The 19,021-nt window shown below is 44.6% G+C and overlaps 1 protein-coding gene across 2 annotated transcripts in view; it reads right to left on the bottom strand.

The window, feature by feature from the left end:
* The window catches only part of FNDC3B (fibronectin type III domain containing 3B), a 364,422-nt gene that overhangs the window by 64,359 nt on the left and 281,042 nt on the right, over positions 1 to 19,021 (bottom strand). For both annotated transcript variants that reach the window (XM_025913173.2, XM_086674725.1), the window contains exons 11-12: positions 16,583 to 16,636; positions 1,496 to 1,620 (exon numbers count right to left, since the gene is read on the bottom strand). In XM_025913173.2, the coding sequence (XP_025768958.1) occupies positions 1,496 to 1,620; positions 16,583 to 16,636 (179 nt within the window). The remainder of the gene's footprint in view (positions 1 to 1,495; positions 1,621 to 16,582; positions 16,637 to 19,021) is intronic.

The raw sequence follows: 19,021 nt of genomic DNA, 5'->3' as shown, positions 1-19,021 counted from the left end.
CGAAGTCGGACGCTCAACCGACTGAGCCACCCAGGTGCCCCAGGAGTCTTGGCATTTTATTTTTTTTATTTTTTATTTTTTTAAAAATTTTTTTTTTTAACGTTTATTTATTTTTTTGGGACAGAGAGAGACAGAGCATGAACGGGGGAGGGGCAGAGAGAGAGGGAGACACAGAATCGGAAACAGGCTCCAGGCTCTGAGCCATCAGCCCAGAGCCCGACGCAGGGCTCGAACTCACGGACCGCGAGATCGTGACCTGGCTGAAGTCGGACGCTTAACCGACTGCGCCACCCAGGCGCCCCAAGGAGTCTTGGCATTTTAAAAGAGGAAGGATGAGCCTACCTACTGCCCAACTTGCTTGGGTTGGAAAGGCCGGGGCATGACAGATTCAGCAAACAAAGGAAGGCAAGTATCCTTTACGTGATATCCCCTACCCCAACTCTCGGTCTGCCTGATTCCCCACTTCACTCTGCTACTAAAAAAAGCACACCACATCACAGGACAATATATTTAAGAATTGATTTCCCCCTGAAAGCACCCAGCAGAAAGCACAACACTGTGCAGTGTTACTAAGCTATGACCCACAGCTACCAAGGAACCTTCAAATCAGTGTGAGCACAGATAATTGTCTGCTGATGAAATAAATGTTTTACAAATACAGACGGGGCTAGTTTTTGAAAGTTTGTGGGTGCTTCCGATTCACTTACAAACTCTTGAAGCCTTTAGCATTATGACTTTTTCAACTAGTAGACTCTAAAAATGCAACAGCTATCATGGGTGGGGACAGAGGGCTGTAAAACCTTGTGATGTTCTTGAGGCTGGAAAAAAGCTTGGGGACCAATGATGTGCTGAACCTTTAAGATTTTCAATGAGCAGTGATGAAAGACGAAGGATTTTTCCCTTAATCAAGAGTTACCCAGGAAGTGCAATTGAAATATGGCCTTTTCAAAGCCTCTTTAATCCACAGAGGCTCCACTGGACACCTGCTCTTGCCTTTCTTCCGCAGCCTGGAGGCAAGCTGTGGTGCCCTGGCCGGTCCAGGTTTTCTCAAATCCTGTGAGTATCTGCCAGGGCTTGACGACAATGGCTGGCCCAGCACCCCTTCCTCTCTATCAGGCAACCTCAGATACAACTGGAAAAGGCAGCTGAACAAGTAGCTTGCTAAAGTGATGAAAGGAAACAGCGCGTGTTCTGAAAAAAAACAACGCCTTAAGAGGTATTTCTTTCAAAACCTAAACTGCTGCCTTCATCTTGGCTCTCAGAGACCCCTAGTGGGGCCTTGGCATTACAGCGTGTGAGACCACAGAGGCCACACAGCAGCACTCCTCACCTCCGGGGAAGCCTTCTACCCTCTCATTCGATTCCCTCTAGGAAAATCTCAAATCGGTCCAGTGTGGAGGCGGTGGATGTCTTCATGCCTTCCAGCAACACGAGAGGAAGACACAGAATCACCACACGGTACGTTTAACGGCATGAGGGCGAGGGAACATCCTACCTGGTGCCAATGTCATTCCGAGCAGCCAGCCTGAACGTGTACCCCATGGCCGGACAAAGCTTTGTCAACTTGCAGTGCTTCTGACTTCCAAAGAAGCACTGTCTGAAACCGCTGTTTCTTTTTCCCTAAAAGAAAACAGTACAACAACGTACACGATTAAAAACAAAGCATACAGTAGGAAAATGAGTAAGGCATTTTGAACAATTGTTTCATTTCCTGGTTTGGATGAACAAAACCAGCAGAAGGAAAGCTTCTAGGGGCGTGTTCCTTTGTACATAAAGCACATGACAATGAAATGTCATCCTTAACATGAAACACTACAGAAGAGGCTGTAACTGAGACAAGTAACACATTGTACTTGTGGTCCTTCTAAAGTGGCTTCGGTTAACAAAATAAAAAAGGTTCTCTCAGGTACGAGGCAATACACCATTCCTTCCTTCCTTCCTTCCTTCCTTCCTTCCTTCCTTCCTTCCTTCCTTCCTCCCTCCCTCCCTCCCTCCCTCCCTCCCTTCTTTTTAACATTTATTCATTTTTGAGAGACAGAGACAGAGTGTGGGTGGGGGAGGAGCAGAGAGAGAGGGAGACACAGCATCTGAAGCAGGCTCCAGGCTCCGAGCTGTCAGCATAGTGCCCGACGCAGGGCTCGAACCCACAAACTTTAAGACATGACCTGAGCCAAAGTTGGACACTTAACTGACTGAGCCACCCAGGGACCCCAACGCACCTTTTCTAAGATCTTCCTCACTTGGGTTGGTCAAAGTGCCCAATCTGACCAACCAAGAGCAAGTCTGCCCTCACTGCGGGGATCGACAGTTCTGGAGACGCATAGCACCTAAGATCTGTCTATGCAGCTTGGTGTGGCTAGAAAAGCCCTCCCCAGTCCTCTCCTTTCCCACTTTGCCCCCCGACCCTTGAACACTTGCATTCCTGCAATGGTGAGCTATTTCTCACTGATCCCTAAATATGGGTCACATGCCTTTGTATCTTGCCCATATCTGCTTCCCTTGTAACAGTGCTTTGGACAATCAAGAGAGCTCAATCGCTGCTTGCAGAGTTGAAAGTCCGATAGGCATGTGGAACAATGGCTGAATTCACTTCTACGTGTTATCGTTACTCTTAAGTGTCTTATGAGGCTGGAAATATATATTTAATGCCTTTGTAGTCTTCCATGATGCTTCAAATTCTTTGAAGTAAAACGAAAACACTCCAGTAGGTTGTCTTTTTTTTTTTTTTAATTTTTTTTTTTTTTCAACGTTTATTTATTTTTGGGACAGAGAGAGACAGAGCATGAACGGGGGAGGGGCAGAGAGAGAGGGAGACACAGAATCGGAAACAGGCTCCAGGCTCTGAGCCATCAGCCCAGAGCCCGACGCGGGGCTCGAACTCACAGACAGCGAGATCGTGACCTGGCTGAAGTCGGACGCTTAACCGACTGCGCCACCCAGGCGCCCCTCCAGTAGGTTGTCTTAATAGACTTAAAAGAAAAAAACTTAACTGCCCTGACCCATGCTCAGGCATGGAATCCTCATATCAGCCATATAGTAGAACAAATATTTCATACCCATAACCCACGGCATTTTATCTATGTTCACACAAAGAAAACCTTTTACATGCTAACACTGAATGGATCTTAGCATTCTAATCAGACGGTTGGGCCCAGGGCCCTCAGAAATGTTTGAAGTTCTCGATTTATTTTATAAAGAAAGATGAAAGCACATTTTCCTCCTAAGCAAATTTAAGCATTTCCTTCCTCGAAGCGGGCCTCCAAATGCTTACCACTGAAACACATTCCAGGTGAAGTTTAATTAAAAATAAAATAAACATACAACTAGCTTGAAGTGTCACGAGGGTGAACAGATTAAAAAACAACCCTGGCACGTTCATCCTCAGACTTAATTCCCCGGCCTCCCCTCCCCGAGCAAGGTGATGCCCTTTCCAGGAAGGGAGTGGAAGTCCTATTAATCTTTAAGATTCAAAGTTCATATTATCAAGGTTTCAAAGTACATTCAGATGCAAACAGTAAGGCATAACATTTTTCAGCTGCTACTTGTGCAAAGTCACCGCGTGGCTGGCCTATCACGCCCTTATGCTTACTTTAACCTTGAGTGTTAAGGTTGCTGCAGACGATGTATTCATAGAAAAACCGTTCATACATACATTTGCATAATTACATCCAGTGTCTGATTACACTCCTTGCACACCCTGGTATGTTTTGTATCCACTTTGAGCTGTAGTGTGATCTACCTTCTTTCCTCCTCTATTTCTGAGCTCAGAGTAAACAGTGCAAGAAAGGCACATCCTGCCGCCACGGAAGCCTCATGCCTTCCAAACCCCGATGCTGGCTCCCTTTCAATGCCTCATTTTTCCTATTTCTTTGTTTGGTCTCCTTTGCCCATTTCTGGTGCTTAGAACTATAGCCAGTAAATAAAAGCCAGTCTGTTCCTTACTAGGTTGATTTGCTTTAATATGGTAAAAGCCGGACTGTCTGCGGCTTAAATGAGAAAAAAGAATGGGAAAGATGGATGATGGGGACTAGACTTTTCTTTTAAAGGGCCACAGCACTGGGGCTCACTAAAGAATTAGAAGAGGCATTCTGTAGCCTTCAAGACGTTTTCCCTATGTTGCTAACATTTTTTTTTCCTGCTTCAGTATGAGGCACAATTGCTAAATAAACTCCAACTTGTTTAGATAGAGGACCCCAAATTTTCCACCTTTCAAGATGTGCTACTATGTGCGTGGTCCTTAACAACCTGTAGAAGACCCAGAGTTGCTGGAACCTTAGAAACAAGCTTTAGAAACACTATCTGTAGAGTCCGAAGGGGTAAGAGTACACAGAGTTCACAGAATGAAGGAAGTGAGGCTCACTGGTAAATGTTTAGAAGTCATCGAGAATAAGCAAAAATAAGGGAAAGTAGGTGAATAAAGTACTTCAAACATGAGAGAAGCTTTTGAGTAAAAGGAAATACTCATGTATGATACGGAGTTTAATATAAAAGGGATATCTGGGAAGAAAAAATTGATATTCACACAAGCTGTTATAGCGCAAAAGCGAACTACAGCTGAGAGGTTAGCCAGCGAAGCTGGAGAATGCCATGGGAGACAGCATCCCCGTGGTCTTCTGGGACAGACTGTGCCAGGCTCTCAGAGAGCTCCGGGGCTTGGGCTCTGGAGGAAGAACATGTCCAAAGGTACAGGTGATGTGGAGAATCTGTCTGGAAACCAAGAAGGAGGCCACGTTGCAAACAGCATTTGTGAATAAAATATTACCCAGCTCTTTTTGTTGACAGAAATGAATAGGGTTTAAGAAAAAAAAAAAAAAAAAAGATAAAGCTTTAGAACACAGAGATTCAGATGAACTGATAGGGGTGGTAATGTGGATGTTTATCGTTGTTTATCAGAAATTAGATATGTCTAAGCATCACTGTTAGTGAAGTTTTACAGACGGAAAGTCATAACTTTAATATTTTATAGGGAGCGTGGCTCCAAATGGTTCGGAGAGATTATGATCTCTGGAACACAGACCCTTTCTAATAAAACCTAATTTAAACTACACAAGATTACGGAGATACACTAGCTTTGCTTGGAAGCTTACTTTTAATCATTTCAAGTCAGCCTTGTCCGAAGTTCCCGACTAAAACACGGTCCTAACAGAAAGGAGTAGCTCTAGTCACTTTTTAGGTCTATTGTCAATAATCTGATCAGACTCAGGCAGTAGGGACCTCAGGGGCCCTGGCCTTGTCTTGTGTCACACAGAGGAAGAGGAAGAGCCAGGGCCTGGGTGGTGGCTGGTCTACAGGGAAGGGCTGGCACATGTCTGCTACCAGTACCCGATTCTCTGCCTGTGGGGAGATCATGCAGCATGTGAGCAAACAGGATCAGAACCGCCCCAAGAGGAGCAATTAAGTTCCTGCTCTGAGCAAGGAAAGAAAACTTCACTCCAATTAGACAAAGAGCAGAAAGGAGGCTTCAAGCCCACACCCTTCATTATTCTAGAACAGATCTAGGCACTAAGCTGTATTTGACACGAGGCGATGCCATCGCTAGCCACCTTCTGGCCTGACTTCCTACTGCCGGTGTCCACAAACCAAAAGGGGCACATTTTCAGGGTTCCCTGGCTTGTTTCCATTTCAGAATCCTGGGCATGCCCCAATGCAGGTTTCTATAGTGCAACTGAGTTCAAGGACAAGATTCATCTCTACTAGATGTGAAGGAATCTTGGAGCACAAACCCACTCTGTGCTGATTAAGACACTCAAACTGGGCATGGGGTGTGGCGTTAGAAACCTTCCTATTTCAGCCGAGTGTTCTTCTCATACAACCTGATCCACAGTTCTTGTTAATCTATCATCATCCCACACCCAGACCCCACCTGAGAGCACCGAATCGGCACCCATGGCCTCCAGACAAATGGAACTGTTTCCCAGGAGGCGGGGCGCAGGGTGCTTGTCTTCCATTCCCGGTCACAACTGCTCTCCAGAAGGCCAGCAAGCTGGTGTGTGTACACAGAATATGTCAAATCAGCCCTTCCCTGGGCCCGAGCTGCTCAGTTTTGCCTCACCTCCTCTTTATTACCGATGAAACTGAAGTACATTGCATATTATCTACATCCGAGACCCCACCGAATCGGCTTACTCCCCATTCCCTCGAGCATGTCGCAGGCAGCCCATGCCCTGCACCACTGCACCTCTCTTCACCACCGAGCTCACCTGGCAGATATTCACAGGACATCTTCTCTGTCTCATCCTGGGTGAGCAAGTGTCTCTTTTCCGTTTAGACTCACATACCGAAGAGAGGCACCATCTTTGGGCAAAGTGTCAGTCTTGTAACACTTAGAATTCTTAGAGCACTCACTTTTTAGAAAGGTCACACATTTGGTTACAAGTCCTAATAATAATCAGAGTCCAGATGTTCTTCTAGGTCCTATAAGGTTCCTGCTAACTTGTGAAGAATGTCAACTGTCAATAACCTCCAACGTTATGCCAGACTGTGAACGGGCAGGGATAAGAGAAGGAAGCATAGAGGAACATGGAAAACGTGGACTCCTACGTGGCTAAATAGCAGAGAATGGTTCACCCTTGGAAATGTTCTTTTCAAGACGTGTTAATAACCTCAGGGACAAAGATACTCCCCTAGCCACTGGGAGGAGTGGGGGAAAGGACGTGCCTTCTGAAATCTTTCATTCTGCAAGATAAAATTTGGAGATAAATTATAAATGTAAAAGGCTTTAAATATTTTAAGGAACATAGTCTCTTTTATCCTATTTGATCTTTCTTCTGCCCTTTTACTATTTACTTAAATATTTTTCCATTTCTTTCTAATTTGTCGTTTTAAAAATTTTAAATTTTATAGCTAATAAAATCGTAACATATTTCTTAATTATCTCCTCCCCCAGATTAAATATTTTGCTGACCTCGTGTGAGTCACCCAAGGGAAAAGGACACATGGTCCTGCTTTTCAAGTGTGACACCTGTGGCAGGAATACTGTTCATCTCATGGGTTCCCTGTCCTTACCAGTAAGGGAGCAGGCAGTGATGTCTTCCATCTATTAACTGAGAAGAGCAGTGTTTGAGCGCCCCCAAGCCACACCCTCCGGGCTAGCAGAACTGTACCGGGTGCCAGGACGAGTGCCGTCCTACCTACCACTGCATCCCCGGGTACATATTTCCCTTCCTTCTCCCTCTTCCCAGGACACTTGGAAGAGAAGCAGAGGTAGGAACAAGACTTTGCCCTTCAAAGTCTGTGCCCTTGTATCTGACGATCTTAGGACTCAGTACCTGAAACACTGTATGTGCTATACAAAGACAAGGGGAAAAGAAGGTTTTTAATGGTTTTGCATGACTAAGAAAGTCTACGGTCCTTTCCCTCGAACTTGAGTGGGCTTGTGACATCGTGACGCGCTTGCTACTGACAGAATAGAGTGGAAATGAAGCTGTGTGACTTCCAAAGCTAGGTCTGAAGAGGTGATAAAGCTTCTGTCTTTTCCCCAGAAGACCCATTTTTCGCAACTCTGACTCCTCTGGGGCTGCCACGTTGCAAGGGAGCCCCAGATGACGTTCCATCCAAGCCAGCAGTGACCACTAGCGAGTCAAGACTCCACCAGAAGATTCCAGATCCCAATCAATGAGCCTCTCTGTCCAGCTGAAGCTCCAGAAATTGTGGAACACATACTTCATTCCCCCAGTGCCTGGTTCAAATTCCCAACTGAGAACGCATGAGCCTAAGAAAGTAATTGTTTTAAGCCATCCGGTTTTGAGGTAATCTGTTATGCGATATTACGAACTTGTGATAGGAGTGTTATGCACTCGTCTATTTTGATGTCCATATATGTTTAATAGTATGATGTTTCTCAGTGAACTTTTCATGCCATAAATAGCTAGGAGGTAAGGGAGTGGAAGGTGCGTGCTAGAACCCAAATGTTTAATGTCTGACTGAATAAAGGGTTCTATTTTCTGTATGCACTTGGTACATGCCTTTTTTCCTCAAAGCCATCCAACAAAGTAAGGCCTCTGAAAAGATTTTAAGAATTTTTGTGGCAGCTAAAACTGTAACCAGATTCCTAGATGATAAAGTCAACCCAAATTGTTAAGCAAGGGCAATGCGGTTACTACACCGTACAGCGTTATATTTTATTTTATTTTATTTTATTTTATTTTATTTTATTTTATTTTATTTTATTTTATTTTTTTTTTTACATTTATTTATTTTTGGGACAGAGAGAGACAGAGCATGAACGGGGGAGGGGCAGAGAGAGAGGGAGATACAGAATCGGAAACAGGCTCCAGGCTCTGAGCCATCAGCCCAGAGCCTGACGCGGGGCTCGAACTCACGGACCGCGAGATCGTGACCTGGCTGAAGTCGGACGCTCAACCGACTGCGCCACCCAGGCGCCCCTACAGCGTTATATTTTAGACTGACGCAAGATTTTTAATACTATCCCAAACGCTGTAGAGAAACGTTGGGAGATTTTTTTAAAGTTGATTTATTTATTTTTGAGAGAGAGAGAGAAGAGAGAGAGAGAGAGTGTGCAAGCAGGGAAGGGGCAGAGAGAGGGGGAGAGACAAAATCCCAAGCAGGCTCCGCGCTGTCAGCACTGAGCCTGACACGGGGCTCAATCTCAGGAACTGTGAGATCATGACCTGAGGCAAAATCAAGAGTTGGACACTTAACCAACTGAGCCACGCAGGCGCCCCGGACACATTTTAAAATATAGACATGCAACAGTCTTTTGGGGATGGTTCAGGTATGGTGTAGCCTAAAGCTACTGGAGTGAACAAATTAAAAAACCTTTCAGATGACCACCACGTGGTACTAGGTTTCCACCTCTCTGTGGTATCTGTTCACAAACACATAATGGAATAAAGTTCCAGTAGAGATGTCAATTTACAGATGGGTCTGCTTATTTAAAAACTGCTAAATAAAAGGCATTTGATCCATTTCATAAAATGCAACTGATTTTTAAGGTTAAAATATGTTTAAAAGTAACTCTTAATTTGTAGAACTATGTAACTAAAAGACTGAAAGCAACTATTTTTTCAAGTCACTTTTCCTTCTTTATTAATTTCCGTGTCTTCATAAAACTGCCCTCAGTACTTGGGAAGATGAATCCTCTAAATGGGTTGGTTTCCCATTAAAAAGAGCTTATTTAACACATCCATGGCTGATTCTATACATATAACTCATGCCTAACTCAATTAATTCAGGCTACAGTATTTTTCTGCCAAGAGTAATTCTGGAGACTGTGGGGAATGTGGTTGCTTTGGCTAACATTTCCAATTAGCCTGGCACTAACAACCCTGGGAGTCTGTATTCCCCACACTGGCACTACTAGCTGAAGTTGGCTGATATTTTCAATTGCCTTCTAATTAATAGATTGGAAAAGATCCTTCCTGTTCCTCTTTAAGACAGCTTGATTCCTGGCACAAGGAAATCAGAGCGGCCACCACAAGGGCGTTAGAATCCATGGGGAACCACCTCCCTCTGGTCATGAGAACTCTTCCTGATGTTTCTTAACCTTAGGCCTCTTTCCATCAACCTCCTTGTCTCACAGGTTCTTTCACAGCCGCACCCACTGCCTTCCGGAGCTGAGCTGCTCTTACCAGGTTTGGTAACTAACTGCCTGCTAAAGAAGTTACGTGAACTTGGTTATCGGTTGTCATGTGCTCGTGGCCCAGGGCTGCTGGATCGAGACCTGGGCCGAATGATTCTGGGGCTGGGCACTCTCTGTAACAGCATAGTCCAACCTGTCAAAAATGGCAACGATAAATCAAATAAAAAATAAAGTTGCGCTGGCCAACTGAACTACTGCCAGCCTCAAAGATTTAGTCTGCTAGCACGTCTATATTTAGAAGTCGTGCCAGCACTGGCCGGCCCTAGGCAACATCAAAGATAAATGTTGGCTTGAGAAATAAAAGAGCGTGTATGCGTTCAGCATAACCATATATAAGGAGGGGCTCCTAACAGGGGGTAGAGACGCTCCACATCTGGGTGGATTCAAAGGTTCCTCGTGCCAAACCTCACTCTCCCCTCAGTGATGGCTCTTTCATTTTGAGCACACTGGCACAGAGTTACTTTCACGGGTAAGAAAAGGGGGGTGGGATTGTTTGTGTTGCATGTTACTAAATAAATACTGCATGCATCTTAGCCCTTGGCACACTAGATGTTTCTATTAGTGGGAGAGGCTTAGGTCCCTGAAATAGTCAAGGATAATCAGCAGGTCCTCTGATTTGAATCCAAGGAATACAACGTTCCTATATATTCCTCCCAATATGGAGGCTCATCTGAATGTCCAGTGCTTTGATAAGACCAGAAGGTTGCCACTGGCCCAGAGAAGGGAAAGGAAAGTAGCAAGGGGTGACTGTAGGACAGGCTGCCGTAGTATTGACGCGTGAACCACGGCATGGACGGACTTAGTCCATCCACCTGGCCAAGGCACAAGGCAGTCATCTTCCAGCTGGCATCCAACAAGCATGAAAAACATGAGTTGATAAATTAGGTGCCACGGACCAAGAAAGGGATTTGTCATTTAGTGGCAGCCAGAAGTTGCCCACAAAGTCTGCTCCCCAAACACACAATAACCCATCCTGCACACGTGACAAATGACAGAATCTGCTTCAGGTGTGCAGATATCTGGGGCGGAGGTCCCTAAAAGTGAGGGCTCCTTTTAACTTAGCTCTGCCTTTGGTACCTATGAGCCCCTCTCAGTTCTAAATCTATCCTGGCCTACTTCCCACCAACAGAGCCTACAGGGGAGGATGCTGCCCCCCTGGCTCTCTGAAACCACCCGGGGGTGTGGCACTGAAGGTCTGTGATGTGGCAAAACACTACTACTCTGCCAGGTCACTGACTGGGCTTAAGGCTCCTGTGTGAAAGATGGTTTGTGATGGAGCGAGTGCCACGTGATCCCGGGACCCCACTCTGCAATCTCCATGAGGGCGTTCCCCGAGAATGACTGAAAGAGCACACAGGCCTGGCAAGTGGCAGCTTCCCTTATATTTCAGTCAGGCAGGGGCGATGGCTTGGGGATGCAAACCAGTTTTCTCACTGCACCAACGCTATGCAACCAAAGCAGTGCGGCACCTCGGAGAAAGCGTCGGCCGGATTCTCAGGGGGCTCTCTCCCGCACTGTGGGAGACCCAGGAAGTCACTGTGCTTGCTGAAGCTCCAGTACCTTCCGTGAACGGCTGTCTGTCCAACCAGAGAAGCCATGGGCAAATTCACTGGTGCCAAGAAGCATTCTGAAAGATTATCAGTGCTAATTGTGCGACACCTAAGCTAAGAAGTAATGTTTTTAGTAAACTAATTACCAAGCACCTGCTAAGGGGCCAGCTCAATCCCTAAATGAGCTAAGTTGGCTCTTCCTAACCTAGGTGTCTACGAAGCGACACTCTATGGCCTGTTGTCAGCTCCATGAGGTTTCTGCAACAGGACTGCTGAGCGTGGTTAGGCTCGATAATGGGTCCCCAGGGGCTTTGTGGGCTCCACCTGCTGCTGGCCTCTTCTGCTCTTTCTACGTCAAATTACACTTCCTTGATTTCTGTGGCATTTATGTCATTCTTAGTCGCCTATGTTTTGCAGCTGTGTTGGCTCATTAGTCACCAGGACGGCCACATGTGAAATTCCTATCTGGGCTAGCTGAGTCACATGGGAGGAAGAATCTTGGGAACTGTACTAGTCACATTCCCACAAAGCTATTTTTTTTGGTTCTTTTGTATGTTCTCTACATGTCATGTCCGGAAGCCAAGCTAATGGCAAATTAACATCTATATATAGCACTGACATCCGTGTTTGTTTTGTTCAAACTGGAGACACTAGCCTCAAGGCTCCTCAAAGTTCCACAGAAGAATGTCATAATCCCCTCATACAGTCCTTCTAACGGCTGACTTTTCCTGCCCCAGATCCTAATATGCACTTAGGGGACATGAAATACTCATTATATTGCATCTGCTGTTGCCCAAGTTAACCCACCGAACCCCAGTGGGATAACGGACACTGATTTCGAGTGGAGAAGCTAAGACTTGGGGCCTCAGTTACCTGCTTGACTGGTAAGAGATAAAGCAGACACTCGGAATCCAAGTCTCCCTCAGTGGATGCCATGTGACTGAGACATATCAGCAATAGGGTTCCAGGCCACACAGCACCAGGTAGGGCTTCTAAATGGTACAACCGAAAACCTTATCTAAGAGTAAAACTCTGTTGACAAGTTTCCATACACACTTCCTTTACAGGACTGAACGTTTTCTAAAATGGAAAAGAAAGTTCCTATCTGACTGTGAAGTTTGTTCTTTTACTTGTTAAAAAAAAAAGAAAAGAAAAGAAAAGAAAAGAAAAGAAAAGAAAAGAAAAGAAAAGAAAAGAAAAGAAAAAGGCCAGATCACCATCCCTTAAAACAGACCTAGCAGGCATTGATGTGCAAGTCAACTGGAGGTTACTAATTCTTTTTAGTAAAAGCCCCTCCCTACCATAGAGAGATCTGTCCTCAATCCCTACATTTTAGCTTCTAGAGAAAAACTCCCACCCCCTACTGGATACCTCAGTGCCATCAGGCAGAGAAGCAACAGGGCAGATAATGTGGCTCTGGAGGTGCCCAAAAGAGGGGTGTGGGCAGGACAAAGGGGTTGGTTAGCTCACGGGCAGGGAGGGTCAGTGGATGGGGTAGTGAGCTTTAAGCAGTAGGTCCTCCCTCCTGAACTCCTATCCCCAAATCTCCATTGTGAAAAAGAACGTTCACCTTGAGAAACCTAGCATCGAAGCATGGTTTTGCTGTGTTCTCCTACTCATAATTCTGGACTAAACTAAAACTGGATTCATAAAGCAGTAAGTTTGCTGTTTCTTTGAAGTCAGGCTGGGTATAAAACTCAAATCTAGCAAAAGATAGAAACCCTCATAAGGCTTTGGGCCTGCTTTCTGCCAGCCGGAAGCCTATGACTTATGAATTAAAATGCAAATGTAGGGGTAAACGTGGGGGTGGGGGCCACAGTGTGATCAGGAAGAGGTTAAAATATAATGGTGGCTCATCCTACAGTCAAGTAGAACAGTACTTTGAAAATGACCTCCTTCCTTTCCAATGGTATCTCCCGGAGGCAAACAGTGGCTAAAAGTCTATAAAAATGCAAGGTCGGCTCTCAGGTCCCATGCCTGTAAACGCCACAACTCATCTGAGTCACCACAGGAGGAGGAAGGGACCAGCAAAGTGCGTACCTTTCCACATTATGAAAACTGCTCTGTCTCAGGGGAAGATCAAAACTGATGGCCACAGCTGAAAAGCCAGTGACACCCGTGTGGTCCATTTTTGGTGGCTCATTACCATCTCCCAGTCAGAGTTACTTCCCACCCTGACTTAAAACTCAAGGACTATCTAGTTATGATTACTAACAGAGAAAAGTAGGCAGCTAACCTCTGGCAGAACAATTAGTGAGTAATTTCCAAGTGAATTCTGTGGAACAGTAATGCAACATTAAAGACAATGAATTTAGGGGAGAGAGAGTATCAGCTTCCCCCTGAGCTGTAACAGGCTTCTGTTTTCTGTGACCCATTAGGGCTACACCTGACCTTAGAGACCAGCAGCAGTTAGCTATTGATTAACTACTGGCTCTTCCCAGGGCATTATGCTCCACTAGGGCAGATTCTGGAAATAGTTCCTGGTACTAGATGTACCTGAGTCCAGAGACTACCAGCAGAAGGTTTTGAAGGGCAGAAGGTTTTAAAGGGATACCCAGGGCCCCATGTGCTCACACTTCCTGGAGGTCAGATGTCGTTCTCTGTGCATCTGATTTTCTTCCTTCACGAAGTCATGAGTAGTATGGGAATGGCGGGGTGGGGGGGGGGGGGGGTGGTGTGGTGCAGAAATCAACCTAAGTGAGGTGCCTCAAGAGGGCTACTGATCCCCAACCTAGCCCCGAATTTAGAAATACCAGCTATTAGTTTCTGTCAGAAACATTACTTCTGAAATGACACAACAGGCAGGAATGAATTGGTTACTATTGCTTCTATTCTCACTGTCAGGAAACCCAATGACACCATTTTAAAATCTTTTTTGGAGGGACTGAAAAGGAGAGAGCCAGCATATAAAGCAAAAAAGCTATTTGATGGAAAAATTTGAGAAGCAAGTGGTTAAGTCTGTTTTATTTACGTCTGTTTCAAAAAGTACAGGAGGATAGCATTACATGAGCTTTTTTCAGCTCTCAGAGTAAGAGAGCTTCCCTATGTCACAGATCCCTCACAGGACAGTGCAGAGTGTTGAGACACTGAGGGTCTGTTCCACGAATGCTCAAGTATTTAATAAACAAACAACAGTGAAAAGGATCCTAAAATACACTCTTATCAGAAGGGACAATCCTAAATAAGGAGTTTTGAGAGAGTGTCAATGACGTAAGTATACATGAGCTGATGGGTAAACTGAGGACTGGAGCAGTATAAAACCTGGAACAGAATTTACAGCTCCTCATCTTGGTGTTCTTTCAACTATCCTCTCCTTTCAGGGAGCTCACAGGAGAGTTTAGGGTCCAGAAGTCTTTCTAGAAGGTGAATAGTAAGCCACGGAAGACAAAAGCATTCCTATGTTGGCAAAAGGTCTGTGGTAGGTGGGAGTTCACTCACCTGGAATCTTCGATAAGGCTTAAGAGAGTCAACACCAGCAGGAATTAGCAAGTGGAGAGAAAATGAAGAGGAAGGACAAAGCCTGAAGAATGAAGATGGGAGCAAGGAGAGGATGGAAAGACAGCAAGCGGGGAGAGGCAGGAGAAGGCAAAAAAATGAACAATTTAACATTGTGCGGTTGCGAGCCTGTAGTGGGTGCTATTGATTATAAACGGTCATTAGACAAAGCTTCTCCATTTCATGTGACGCTGTAGCTTATTTCCTCCACGCATCCTGCCAGGACACTTTCCATCCAAATTCAAAGGGAAGAAGGCCAACAACTGAGTCACCATGACCATTTCCTGCAGCACCTGGGTTTTCCTTGGAGGTTTCCCATCCAAATACTCGACTTCTCTGACCTTACTTCACTTATGAGGCCATGGTCCAAAGCAGCAAAAAAAAAAAAAAAAAAAAAAAAAAAAAAGGACACCCACACACAGACGCACAGCTCGGAGAGGAGATCTGAGATGAAAACCTGCCTCCTCTTCAGTGGTAAATTCTATCTTGATGTAAAACCTCAAGATATGAGAAAAAGCATCAGGCACATCAGTGCAACACACCAACAGACACTTAAAAACACTCTCAGTCAACACTCACTCGTCCTTACGGAGGAGGGGGAGATGGTAAGGTGTGGCCATGTGCTCACAGGTCGGCCAGGCTCCTTTCCAGCCTTCTGAACTGCCTATAAAAATCTCTTTCCACAAGAGCCATGGGGGTGGTTTCGCTTTCCCTTCAAACCACTTTAAAATGAAACCCACCTAATCTGTAAAATATCCTGGTCAAGTCTGAGATTTCACCAATCTGTACATAGGAACTGTTCACAAGGATCCCCAGAACAATAGATCGTTGTCTTTGGTAACATGGAGCCCCAGCGTTCAGATGCAACCCAGATGCGAAAACACACTTCTGCAGAAAGTGACGAAGGGCTCCCTTTTTCACATCAAAACTGCACGTGCGAGTTTTGTCCACTTTCGTTCTACATTTGGTGGGAATATTTTTTCCACACTCGACAAGTCACTTTTTGCCTAAGCCTGTATTCTGAACCTTTAAAATCCCCCTGAATTTAAGTCACAAAGACTATTAACTTGCATTTCTCTCCCAATTCCACATTTCCTATTCTTAAATCTTCGTCTGTTTGCTCAATCACTGACAGATAGAATAGAGCAAGGGTGAATGAACGAATGAATGAATAGAACAGCCACAGGGACAATAAGTACAGTCCCTTTTTAGAAACGAAAGGCTTCTTTCTGCATCCAGCATTTCCTGCCTGAGATTCTGTGGGTGGTGTTAGCAAGGCCAGAAACGCACAGGGTCACCATTCAGCACCCAGCGGCCTTGAGAATAAGGAAACTTCACCATGGATACCACCCTAGGACCTCTGGTGACAGAAACAGCAAGAAGGTAGCCTGTTATAGGGTGCTCTAGTCCACAGGATGATCACACGTGCCATTGGTAGAGTGAGACCTCCAGGCATGGCTCCAACTGTCCCACAGAGAACACCCAATGGTGCAACACCAATGTTCATCCATGGCTTCAAAAAGCAGAAACAAATTACGTTTCCTAAGCCACAGTGTGGGTTACCTTATCAAAACCATCTATGCAGAATGGCCCTGAGCACTCAAGATAACAGAGCAGTCGATTTATAATACTAATTGATGGCTGGCTGGGCACCAGGGACTCCATAATAGATTAAGACCCTGTCTTTTCTTTCAGTAGAATTTCTTGCAAATAAAGCAAGTACATACATTTAATGCAATCTAATACAATTCATTATGCGACTTTAGTCTGTCCTGCTTTTCCACAGTCAATACTATAGGGTTAAACTTTTCTCTATTTACGTTCTTTCCTCCCCCATCTGTTTAGTGCATCTTAAAAAAGCATAAAGTGGTTATTTGTTCAGCAACTTTGTTTCTGCAGTGGCGTTTTAGTTGGATGGATATGAAAATATGCTTACCTCATCCCATTCTAAAAGGTAGTTGGTGATTTTTGAACCATTGTCAATTGGTGCCTGAAAAGAAGAAAAATAGTAAAATGAGATGAGAGAAAGCTGTTCACAGACAAAACTTAGGAGCTACCCACTTGATTCAAATACAGTACCTATGCTAGTCCTGTGCTCTCCCCTAAGAGGGATCACCCCAGTGGCTCCTGCATTTCCTTGGGAAACATTACCACAAATGAATTTTAATACAATTCAACTGTAGAGAAAGCCCCCCCCAACCCCAATAATAAATCATGTCCCACACAAAGAGCCAAACCTGCTTTCCCCACTGCCTCTACCTTTACACCTACTTGGTGCCCTACTTCCTCTGGGGATAAAACTTTCAAGAAGCACGTTAAGAAGGGAGAGATTAAAAAGGAAGCTGAGAAACTTAGATGCTGCTTGGAGTCTTGCGGGGGTAAATCTGACCCAGCTAGGTTCAGGGTCAAGAGTCTATAGTTTTGTAACTTCCTCCATACAGTTGCTTTTTTTTTTTTTTTTTTTTTTTTTTTTTTTTAAGTGCTTAAGATTAGAGAGCCTTTTGTGCCACTGAGATTTCCCTTAAAAAAAAAAAAAAAGAGGAAAAATGATGAGATCCCCTGAGAGATTACCAAGAGCAATTAGCCCTTCACATGTTAGCAAAAAGAAGTTTCATAATTTGCTTTCCTCTTAAAAGCATGCTGAGGTCTATTTCACTAAGAAACAGGCCTTGGACAATGGGAAGGGGGGCAGAAAACTTTGGAGACGAGTGCTGTGCAGGGTTAGGCCTGCCAGAAGGGGGTGCTGCAGGGAGCAGGCAACGAGAAGGAAGAGGAGACCACTCCCTCATTGCACAAATGTGTCTGGGCCTGGCCCCTTCCCCAGGAAAGAGCTGGAGCCCCACAAACGGCACTGTCCTACCTAGTAAAGGGCAGCCAGGTCACTGGAGTTACACTAAAACCCGGCTTGGCTGTTTGTCATGTGTGGTCTTTTGTTAGGCCCTTAATATCATTGTTTAATATTGTGTTCCAAGAATAAATGGATGCGACAAGTAATTGGGAGAATATATATATCAATCACCTACCCGATACCAGGTACTGAGGAAGCACTCAGTAAACAATAGCGGTTGTTTTATTTTGGCTAATAATAAAACGACATCAAGGGCTCAGTAAATATTAGTCAAATTCATAAAGAAACTCTTCTCCCTCCTTTCCTTCCTTCCTTCTCCTTTCATCTTCTGAGTCATATAATCTGAGTCTCAAAGCCAGATTTCAGGGGAGTGCTGTATGTCCTACTGAACCGTAATTTCAGGCTTTTGTGGGCTCAATTTGGTAGACAGGGATACATCTGAAGTTCTAAGTAATGGACACAATCAAAGTTTTAGATGAGAACACATTTCTAAGATAAGAACTACATTTATGATGTTTACAAATTTTGCTAGAGAAACTGTTCTTTCAGTAGTTTCTTCTATGATACACTTCCTGCCCCACCACCGAGTTCTTAATTCCTTGAGGGTGGGAACACCGACTTTGGTTTTTGTATTGCCCAATCTCCTATTGCTGACTAATAAGAAGAAGTTAGATCTTGCACTCTCTCGATGTTTTCCTGGATTCAAGGGCAGCTGGGCAGTGACAGCACTGTCCCCTGTCCTTGTGCCCCTCAGCTAGAGCACTGTGATCAGGAGATCTGTTCTAAGGACATTTAAGCAAACACTGAACTGAATCCAGAACTTTCAAGTTTGTACATGACTTAGTGGAACAAATGTATGTTTCTGATCTATAATTAAATTAAATAAAAGGAGAAAGAAAATGTGAAATACTTTCGTCCTAATAAGTAAACTTTTTCTTGAAGATGCTGGTCTGCCAAAGACCTGAATTTCATCCAGGTTTTAAGCAGAGTATGTATCAGTGATTCCCAACTTTAGGTTTATAAGACCCCGGGGTCCCTCTGGCAATCTTAAGAAGATTTCTTATATTTTGCAAACAAAATGAATTTTAATTCTTTTCTTTAAAAAAGATATGCTTATGTGCGTATACGTGCAAATAGAGAACATGTTTTAAAATGTGTATCTCCAAGGACTGAAACAATGACGACCGGTTAGTTGAGTGTTACAACTCGGAAAAGGTAGGGAATCACTGACCTGGATTATCCCTGGAAGCCAGGAAGGAAAATAAAATAGTTCAGATTCTAAGCCAGTCTAAGCTTTGCCTTTGCCAAGTAACATACTCCATGTTGGCCAGTGCCTATGAGAACGCAGCCCACACGAGAGGGGTCTCCAGAAGCCCATGCTTTGCTGCTAACCACTACTCTCAATGGCTTTTATGGATGCCCTGGTTAAATTCAACCTCCTGGTCTAGGAACCAAAGGACAAAATATATCTTTACCAATAAGAGACCTCCCTAGCCATCTTATTTCTTTTACACATTAGTGTATTCC

This window comes from Puma concolor, chromosome C2, assembly GCF_028749965.1.
Source record: "Puma concolor isolate L17-30 chromosome C2, mPumCon1.1.hap2, whole genome shotgun sequence".
Classification (NCBI taxonomy): domain Eukaryota; kingdom Metazoa; phylum Chordata; class Mammalia; order Carnivora; family Felidae; genus Puma; species Puma concolor.
The sequence above is the reverse complement of the archived record's forward strand: the minus strand, read 5'-3'. Positions and strand labels throughout refer to the sequence as shown.